Raw genomic sequence first — 11,185 nt, 5'->3', positions numbered from 1 at the left:
GTTTCAAGCGAATATTCGATACGAGCTCGGGAAAAAAGATCAGTGACGATTTAGACGATTAATGAAAAATGTTGTATTTTATTTCAAGTCAAGAAATTTTGTATTTTAAATGATTTATGAAATTTTAAGTATTTTAAAGTCTAATTTAGTTTATTTGGTGATTTTAAGATTTTAAACTTTTCAAAAATACTAATTTGAATTTTTGTATTTTAATCTTGAAAATTTGGCACTTAATTATTTTATTAATTCTTTGAGTGATATAAATAATTGTATTATTATTATTTAATCACTAATTATATGACTGAGCATTTTTTTAGCCCCTAATTAACCCTAATAATCACACACACACACCCATCGGCGCACAGACACTCACACTTTGTGTTTTCTTTATTGTGAATGGGAAAACTAGGGTTCTTGAGCCCTTCTTTCAGCAACCACCATCTCAACCTCCTCCTTGAAAAGTTCGGTAGATTCAAGCCCTTTTTCTAGAAAAAATAGTGCCACAAGTTGTCCCAGATCGATTCTTGCATCTCCTCGCTTCGATATTCGTTGTATCGTGAGCATAAATCATCAAGGCATGTATATTCTTTCATTTTCGCATCGATCTTGTCATAGTAAATATTTTGATGCTTATTGAATGTAAAAATCTATGTTTGAGCGATGATGCTTGGAACGTATTTGGAACAACTTTTAGATCTCAAAAATCGAATCCGCTATCATTTCGAATCTTGCAAATTTCGATCGGTTTCGTGGAAAAGCTTCCAACATACAAAACATATTACTTTTTGATATCTATAATTTAACAATAAATTCGTAATTTTCGGACAAGAGACGACTGAATTATGATCATTCTCGTGTCACTGCTCAAACTGTGATGTCATAAAAAAATGTGTTCTTCAGATCGTTTTGCTAGGCGGCGCTCTGGCGCAAGATTCTACCGCTCGAGCACCAGGCCTTCTGGACGGAGAGCGCTCGAGCGGTAAGATGTTACCGCCCGAGCGCGAGGTATTCTGGACTTTTTGTCTTGGGCAAGCATGTAAAATGTGTTAGTATGTTTGACGTGCAAAAAGAAATGTATTATGTTTTTGAGGTATGCGAATTGTCTTGTGACAAATTATGTTACGGGTTTGGAAGCCGTAGAACGTGTCCGGGGACCTCTCCCCCGGTAAAGCATGATCGGGTTTTGATCAGGATTGTGTGGGGACCCGGGCTCTAACTCCATTCTTTTCATGATTAATTGGATCTTTATTCAAAATGTGGGTCAAATTTTCGCTTTTTAACATTAATTCAAATGTAAATACTAAGCATAATATCTTTATTTATTTAATTACAACACATATAATATACATGTCATGTTCTACTACAAACACATCACTTGTGTTTAATACAAACCATAAACTACAAGTAGTACAAATCTAGTACAACATCACTAGTGATCTTCTGCGCCCGTAGTCACCACGCTATCTTGATCTCATCTCTGACGTGACCCAGATCCTGCCCCACCTGTTGTTTGCACACATGCAGACATAACAACAGCCGGAAACTCCGGTGAGAACAAATCCCAGTATAAAACTTGTATACATGCTGATACGAAATCATAAATCATGCAGGAAAGCAATAACAAGGGCTCCATAGTCTATGAACCGATCTATCTAAACCTGCAACTCAAATCAAATCATGTCTTGACTCGAATCGACTCTACTCTAGGGATCCCGGTGTGAATAAGACGTCACTGTCTGTCACCTACCCTCCCAATCGGGGTAACTGTACGTCTTATTCCTAGACTTCGGTCATGTCTGTATCGAATGTCTACAATCAGAGTGAATCTAATCCGAAGCATCGATACCACCGAACATCTAGTTTGGCAAGTCTGCCAATGACTCTCCTATCTCAAAGGCTTGAATATAAATCTATAAACAAGACATCATCATATCAATATATTTGAATATAAATCTATAAACAAATCACAATCATATAAAAAGATAAACAATAATTCTAGTACGTGATTTTGTTGGGAAACTCAAACTGAATCTCATTTGAGTTGTGTCTTCCCCAAACAAAACATGCATTATACCTTTCGTCGCACAATGTCTGTCGATGTCGAAGTCTCGATGAGGAATCTGTCACTATCAAATCTGAAATGGAAATGTGATACATATTCTATCAATCTCTAATCTCAATCAACACATATCCAATTCAATACTTGACCTCGGTACCATTTGACGGCATAACAACGTAATTTCTCAATACCGATCAATTCAAATCTCAACACAAATCTATATCAATTCTCAACAATGAATAATCAACATCATATATACATCATACTCTCAAAATCTGCATATTCTCAATCAAGATATGCTAAAATTCATAACAAATGCATACGGTACTATTTCTTCGATCCGGTTGCGAATATACGACATCTATAATCTCAAGAATATATAATTTCAATCATATCAATCTTTCCTCAACTTTCACATTTCAGAACATGTTGAAATTTAAAGATACTTACATCCTCTTGTAGCCCTTGAAGAGAGGAGCTCAAACCGAAATCGGATTAAAGTTTGGAGGTATGAATCTTTCAAAATCACAATTTAAGAGCCGAAGAAAAGTGAAGCTTTTTTCTAGAGTCGTTCGGTTCTTGCTGATGAATTGAGGAAGAATGAAACAAATCCCTATATATATATTGCATGGCTAAGAACACATGGCTCATCCTTTGGAGTACACGTCTCGCGCATATGCGCAACATTACCCGCGCATATGCGCGAGACCTACTGGTCTCGGCCAAGGAAAATTTAACACCTCGCGCATATGCGCTCTTCATCTTGCGCATATGCGCCAAAGGTTTTGGAGGTGTCGCGCATATGCGCGCCTTATCTCGCGCATGTGCGCCGATACTTCTGTACTTTTCGCGCATGTGCGCCGGTCTAGTGGCGCATATGCGCCGAGTTCATCTCATATCTATAATTGCATCTACTTTCTCGTCTCTTCCGGTCCGATACAAGGCGTCTACAACTACCTTAATTATCAACAACACAAATCTGATTATGATAATCAAATTCTCGGGCCTTACATTTCTCCCCCTCTAAGAAATGATTTCGTCCTCGAAATCGTAGACAATCAATTAAATCAAGTAAAAGAGGCAATGTAATCGAAAATGGAATGAACACTCACATCATAGAAATAACTCGGGATATTTCTGTCTCATATCTGCTTCTGTCTCCCAAGTCGCTTCCTCGGTGCCATGACGACTCCACTGGACTTTCACTAGTGGAATAGTCTTCGTTCTGAGCTGTTTCTTTTTCCGATCAAGAATCTGTATCGGTTGTTCAACATAACTCAATGTCTGATCAAGCTCAGCTTCGTCAGGCTGAATGACATGAGAAATATCTGGCATATATCTACGCAACATCGAGACATGAAAAACGTCATGTATCCCAGATAAGGAAGGAGGAAGAGCAAGTCGATATGCCCGATCGCCAATCTTCTCAAGAATCTCGTATGGACCGATGTATCTAGGAGACAACTTCTCGCGTTTGCCAAATCTAACAATGCCTCGGAAAGGAGAAATCTTCAAAAACACTCTGTCTCCTTGTTCAAATACTAATGGTCTACGTCTAATATTGGCATACTTGGCTTGCCTATCCTGTGCTGTCTTCATTCTTTTCTGAATGATCTTCACTTTCTCAGTCATTTCACGGATCATATCAGGTCCAAGTTCTGGTACCTCAAATATATCATCTCAGTATAGAGGAGATCTGCACTTCTTACCATATAATGCTTCAAACGGTGCCATCTCTATACTCGTTTGGTAGCTGTTGTTGTACGAGAATTCACACAATGGTAGTGAATCTTGCCAACTAGTGCCAAAGTCTAGCGCTACAGCTCTCAACATATCCTTTAAAGTCTGGATAGTCCGCTCTGACTGTCCGTCTGTCTGTGGATGATAAGCAGTGCTTAGGTGCAATGTCGTACCTAAAGCCTGCTGCAGACTGTGCCAAAAGTGAGAAGTGAATCGTGGATCACGATCTGATACGATAGACTTCGGCACACCATGTAATCTGACTACCTCTCTGACATATATCTCAGCCATCTGATCATGTCTGTACGTCATTCTGTACGGAATAAAACACGCTGATTTGGTTAATCTGTCTATCACAACCCAAATCGCATCACAACCCCGGGATGATCGAGGTAACTTCGTCACAAAATCCATGGAAATGTGATCCCATTTCCATTCAGGAATAGACAAACTCTGAAGTAAACCTCCGGGCTTCTTTCTTTCGGCCTTCACCTGTTGGCAATTTAAGCACTTAGACACATATTCGGCAATATCTGATTTCATTTGTTTCCACCAGAACTGTGTCTTCAAGTCGTTGTACATTTTTCTGTTACCAGGGTGAATGCTGAACCGACTACAGTGCGCTTTTGACATAATTTTCTGTTTCAAATCTGAAACATCGGGCACTACAAAGCGGTTATTCACATACAGGACAAAGCCATGTACCTGATATTCAGACTGATGTCCTGATCTGACCATCTGAATTGACTTCTGTACATTCTGATCTGTTCTTTGAGCTTCTTTGATTTTCATGATCAAATCTGGCTCAACTTGAATCGTGGCAAGTCTTAATGGTCTACTATCTGTGTCAAATGCTAAACCAGACAAACAACAATCTTCAACTAAATTCGAAACAACTATCGTCGATAAAGATAGGGCACAAACCTTTCGACTCAAGGCATCTGCTGCTGCATTTGACTTCCCTGGATAGTACTTGATCTCACAATCAAAATGTTTCAGTAGATCAAGCCATCTACGTTGCCTCATGTTCAACTCTGACTGAGAAAACAGATACTTCAGGCTTTTATGGTCAGAGTAAATCTCAAATTTCTCACCATAAAGATAATGACGCCAAATCTTTAAGGCAAATACGATAGCCGCCAATTCAAGATCATGGATGGGGTATCGAATCTCGTGTGGCTTCAGCTGTCTAGAGGCATATGCGATCACATGACCCCGCTGCATAAGAACACATCCCAGCCCTCTGTGAGATGCATCACAATATACAACGAAATCGCCAGTACCTGAAGGAATCATCAAGACAGGTGCACTGGTCAGCCTCTTCTTCAACTCTAGGAAGCTAGACTCGCAATCCTCCGACCACACAAAGGGTGTATTCTTTTGCGTCAACTGGGTAATCGGCTTCGCAATACTGGAGAAATCTTTGATGAATCGTCTATAGTACCCTACTAGACCCATGAAACTGCGTATCTCATGCACCGAAGTCAGTCTCGGCCAACTGATCACAGCTTTCACTTTACTCGGATCCACGGAAATACCATCTCCAGATATGATATGACCCAAGAAGACAACCTGTCTCAGCCAAAACTCACACTTTGACTGTTTCGCATATAATTTTTCATTTCTTAGTGTTTGCAACACAATTCTCAAATGATTGGCATGCTCATTCAAATTCTTTGAATACACCAAAATATCATCAATAAAAACAATCACAAACTCATCTAAATATCTCTGAAAGACACGGTTCATCAACCCCATGAACACCGCTGGAGCATTCGTTAAACCAAAAGGCATGACAATAAATTCGTAATGTCCATACCTGGTTCGGAATGTTGTCTTTGGTATATCAATATCTCGTACTCGCAGCTGGTGATATCCAGATCTCAGATCGATCTGGGAATAGATAGATGATCCCTGCAACTTATCAAATAAGTCGTCGATACGAGGCAAAGGATATTTGTTCTTTATCGTTGCCTTGTTCAGTTGCCTGTAATCTATACACAATCTCATAGAACCGTCTTTCTTTCGTACAAATAGCACTGGAGCACCCCAAGGAGATACACTAGGTCTGATATATCCCTTGGCTAGAAGATCTTCAAGTTGGGCTTTCAATTCTTTCAATTCTATTGGCGCAATCCTATATGGGGCTCTCGAAATAGGAACGGTACCTGGAATATGTTCAATACTAAAATCTACCTCTCGAGCTGGAGGTAACCCTGGAATCTTGTCAGGAAATACATCTGCAAATTCCCGTACTACTGGCAAATCTGCCAATGCCGGGCTCGATTTCAATAAATCTACTGAATAAATAAGGAACCCTTCTGCTCCTTGTTGCAACAATCTACTCATAGTCAGGGAAGATACTAAGGGAATCCGAGATCTGGAACCCGTACCGTAGAATTTCCACCCCTATGTCATTTCAGGTCCGAATCTGACAATCTTGTGAAAACAGTCTACGGTGGCTCTGTACTTAGTCAACATGTCAATCCCGACAATACAATCAAAATCAGATAAACCAAGTACAACACATTCTAAATCGATCTCATGCTCTTCAAACTGTAGTAAGCAATGTCTAATTGAAGTCACAGATATCAGGCCACTTACCAACGGAGAAGAAATAGATACTACAGTAGACAATGACTCTACAGGCAATGCATGTGTCAATGCAAAACGTTCTGATATGAATGTATGTGATGCACCTGTATCTATCAATACGTATGAAGGATAACCGCAAAGAAACAGTTACCTGCAATCACATTGTCTGGCGCATCTTAGGCTTGCTCCTCGGTCAGTGCAAACACCCTAGCCTGTTGTCTGGGAGGTTGGCTCACTGTCTGGCCACCTCTAGCTTTAGGTTGAGACTGTGTAGGCGTGGGCTGGAAGGAATGGACAGACGAAGCTTGCCTCTCAGGCTGAGTCACTGATGCTGATGACCCTGCACTCTGAAATCTCTGGGCACCTCTCTATAGACAGACACTGGCGAAATGTCCCTGTTGCTTACATATGTTACATCTGCCCATCACCCCCTGACACTGCTTTGTGGCATGTCGGCCTCCACAAGTAGTACAATATACACCTGTCACATCTATACTCTGGCCAGGACCTCTCTGTCTTGATCCACTGGAGCTCGATGAACTGCTCCCTGCTCTCTTGAACTGCTTACCCTTAGCTTTCAAAGAATCTTTCTTCCCACTACTACTGATTCCACTATCAAATCGAGGAGGAGGTGGTGGAAACTGTATGGCGAACGGTGGCGGTCAATGACCCTGAACACTATAGGAAGCTCCTCGCTGCCTAATCAAGCCAGCCTCTGCTCCCTTTGCTCGGTTCAGTGCATCAGAAAAGGTATTGGGTCGTCCCGTGTTCACTAGTGTGAAGATATCCGGATTCAAACCATTTATGAACTGATCGGCAACTGCCTCATCATTCCCTGCTACATGAGGTGCAAATCGAAGCAAAGAAGAAAACTTGGCAACATACTCTTCTATGTTCCACAGCCCCTGTCTCAAGTTGGCAAATTCGGCCCCTTTGTCTTTTCGATACGACACTGGAAAGAAACGTTGATAAAATTCATCTTTAAATACTTTCCAAGTAATATCGATACCTCGATGTTCTAAGGTTCTTTTTGTGGTCAACCACCAGCTTTTCGCAACTTCTTGCAATTGATGCCCAATCAGCTTCACCCTACGTTCATCTGTATAGGCAAGTGATTCAAATAACATCTCTATATCATCCAACCAGCTTTCGCAATCCGCTGCATTCTCAGTGCCTTTTAAAGTCGGGGGTCGGAATGACTGAAACCGCTTCAACAGAGTCTCCATCGGGGTAGCGGTTACGTCTATCTGGGTACCTGACGTACTCCCCTGTTCTGGCACTTGACCTGCAGCTGGTTGTGGTATTCTTCTAGGCGGCATATCTGATTATCAAACAGATTAGGATACAATCTATACAATCTGTCTCAGCTCTCCTCTGATCATATACCTCTGATCCAGAATCGGTTCTGATTCAGTCTTTACAAGTATATGCTGTAAATCAACTCAGATACAATACAACATATAATAGGGAAAGCATTAAATCATGCTAGCACAGCAAAAGTAAGGAAGAAGACTCGATCTACCCCGCTCATTCTATTCTATCTCAGTCTATCGAACCTACTGCTCTGATACCACCTGTTGTGGGGACCCGGGCTCTAACTCCATTCTTTTCAGGATTAATTGGATCTTTATTCAAAATGTGGGTCAAATTTTCGCTTTTTAACATTAATTCAAATGTAAATACTAAGCATAATATCTTTCTTTATTTAATTACAACACATATAATATACATGTCATGTTCTACTACAAACACATCACTAGTGTTTAATACAAACCATAAACTACAAGTAGTACAAATCTAGTACAACATCACTAGTGATCTTCTGCGCCCGTAGTCACCACGCTATCTTGATCTCATCTCTGACGTGACCCAGATCCTGCCCCACCTGTTGTTATGCACACATACAGACATAGCAACAGCCGGAAACTCCGGTGAGAACAAATCCCAGTATAAAACATGTATACATGCTGATACAAAATCATAAATCATGCAGGAAAGCAATAACAATGGTTCCATAGTCTATGAACCAATCTATCTAAACCTGCAACTCAAATCAAATCATGTCTTGACTCGAATCGACTCTACTCTAGGGATCCCGGTGTTAATAAGACGTCACTATCTATCACCTACCCTCCCAATCGGGGTAGCTGTACGTCTTATTCATAGACTTCGGTCATGTCTGTATCGAATGTCTACAATCGGAGTGAATCTAATCCGAAGCATCGATACCACCGAACATCTAGTTTGGCAAGTCTGCCAATGACTCTCCTATCTCAAAGGCTTGAATATAAATCTATAAACAAGACATCATCATATCAAGAGATTTGAATATAAATCTATAAACAAATCACAATCATATCAAAAGATAAACAATAATTCTAGTATGTGATTTTGTTGGGAAACTCAAACTGAATCTCATTTGAGTTGTGTCTTCCCCAAACAAAACATGCATTATACTTTTCGTCGCACAATGTCTGTCGATGTCGAAGTCTCGATGACGAATCTGTCACTATCAAATCTGAAATGGAAATGTTGATACATATTCTATCAATCTCTAATCTCAATCAACACATATCCAATTCAATACTTGACCTCGGTACCATTTGACGGCATAACAACGTAATTTCTCAATACCGATCAATTCAAATCTCAACACAAATCTATATCAATTCTCAACAATGAATAATCAACATCATATATACATCATACTCTCAAACTCTGCATATTCTCAATCAAGATATGCTAAAATTCATAACAAAGGCATACGGTACTATTTCTTCGATCCGGTTGCGAATATACGACATCTATTATCTCAAGAATATATAATTTCAATCATATCAATCTTTCCTCAACTTTCACATTTCAGAACATGTTGAAATTTAAAGATACTTACATCCTCTTGTAGCCCTTGAAGAGAGGAGCTCAAAACCGAAATCGGATTAAAGTTTGGATGTATGAATCTTACAAAATCACAATTTAAGAGCCTAAGAAAAGTGAAGCTTTTCTCTAGAGTCGTTCGGTTCTTGCTGATGAATTGAGGAAGAATGAAAAAAATCCCTATATATATATTTCATGGCTAAGAACACATGGCTCATCCTTTGGAGTACACGTCTCGCGCATATGCGCAACATTACCCGCGCAAATGCGCGAGACCTACTGGTCTCGGCCAAGGCAAATTCAACACCTCGCGCATATGCGCGCTTCATCTTGCGCATATGCGCCAAAGGTTCTGGAGGTGTCGCGCATATGCGCGTCTTATCTCGCGCATGTGCACCGATACTTCTGTACTTTTCGCGCATGTGCGCCGGTCTAGTGGCGCATATGCACCGAGTTCATCTCATATCTATAATTGCATCTACTTTCTCGTCTCTTCCGGTCCGATACAAGGCGTCTACAACTACCTTAATTATCAACAACACAAATCTGATTATGATAATCAAATTCTCGGGCCTTACAGATTGGGAAGCGGTAAAGCATGACCAAAGACCAATCCACTCGATAAAGTATGAGGGATCTTATGTATGTGTTAGTGGACGTTCGGTCTAAAGGATGTGATGATCCTTGTCAGGCCAGTACGGTGGTTTAGTCTGATCAGGCGCATTTGTTATGGGTCACATGTTTTGAACCACATCTCTACCAAAAATGATGATGTTTATGCATGTTTAAGTATTTATGACGCGGCACGTTTATGAAAATGTTTAGGAAATGATGGCACGTCTATGTTTATGTAAATATATTGAGAGTTTAAGTATGTATGTGCTACTTTAAAATGCATGTGGCTTTATTATGTATTACTTTCAATTCTCAGTTTATACATGTTTAATTTTTAGACTAACTAGACTTGATCGATGCCGGTGAGGACGAGTACGAGGAGACGAAAGGTGGGGACCAGTGATTTGGATTGGACTGTGATACGAATCGTCGTACGAATGAAAAGCAAGCACGAATATTGAAATCGCACCCTCAATTCAATAATGAACAAGAATCGATTATGTTGTCCCAATCTTTTGAAACAAGTAAGGATTTGTGATATTCACCTCTAAGCGATTATAACTTAGCAACAAATATCAACGATAATAACAATCGAATTTCAAACGAACCTTCAAAGAACTTGTTTTGACAATCCGAGCGAAAAACAATCAACAAACGCCACAAAGATACAATCTTTGATAAGTTTGATTTGTGTTGAAGATCAAAGCAAAATGCCTTGAATATTGAGAGAAATCTCCAATAATATGTTTAAAGTCTGAAAAAATTCCGTTCATGTCTGATACAATGCATATATAATCAATAAAGCATGAAAAAGTAGTGTAAAAAGGCTTAATTAAGATAACTAGCAAATTTGACACGGAAGTGAAGACCGCGGGTGCGCTGATGATACGACCGCGGGTGCGGTGAAGCTTCGGGATTATCAAATTTGACACGGAAGTGAAGACCGCGGGTGCGCTGATGATACCACCGCAGGTGCGGTGCAGCTTCGGGAATTTTTTTAAATTCGATTATCATGGACCGCGGGTGCGGTCTCTGTTTTAGCGCGGATGCGCTGGACCTTCGGCAATTGCACTTGAATAACATTCCAAAGACCTCCAATATTATTCCCATGATTCCCAACCTCCTCTAATTTAGTCACCCAATTTGTAGATCCTCCTTGGTAGTTTATCATGAGTCCTTGAAGTGCTTCTTTAAACTTCTTGCTACGTCCCCTCGTTATAGGTCCTTCGGGCAACTCCAACGACTCCCATACTTTCTTTGGTGCTTGATCAACCACGTTTGCATCATTCTCCCCTTCTT

General features: G+C 40.2%; 1 protein-coding gene across 1 annotated transcript in view; it reads right to left on the bottom strand.

Moving 5' to 3' along the window:
- Nucleotides 1–405: 405 nt before the first annotated feature.
- LOC142532322 (uncharacterized) overlaps nt 406–11,185 on the bottom strand; it is a 28,140-nt gene continuing 17,360 nt past the window's right edge. The window contains 1 exon segment of the mRNA XM_075638642.1: nt 406–485. Within this exon segment, the coding sequence (XP_075494757.1) occupies nt 406–485 (80 nt within the window).

This window comes from Primulina tabacum, chromosome 18, assembly GCF_025594145.1.
Source record: "Primulina tabacum isolate GXHZ01 chromosome 18, ASM2559414v2, whole genome shotgun sequence".
Taxonomy (NCBI): domain Eukaryota; kingdom Viridiplantae; phylum Streptophyta; class Magnoliopsida; order Lamiales; family Gesneriaceae; genus Primulina; species Primulina tabacum.
Note: the sequence above shows the minus strand (reverse complement) of the source record. Positions and strands in the feature narration are given on the sequence as shown.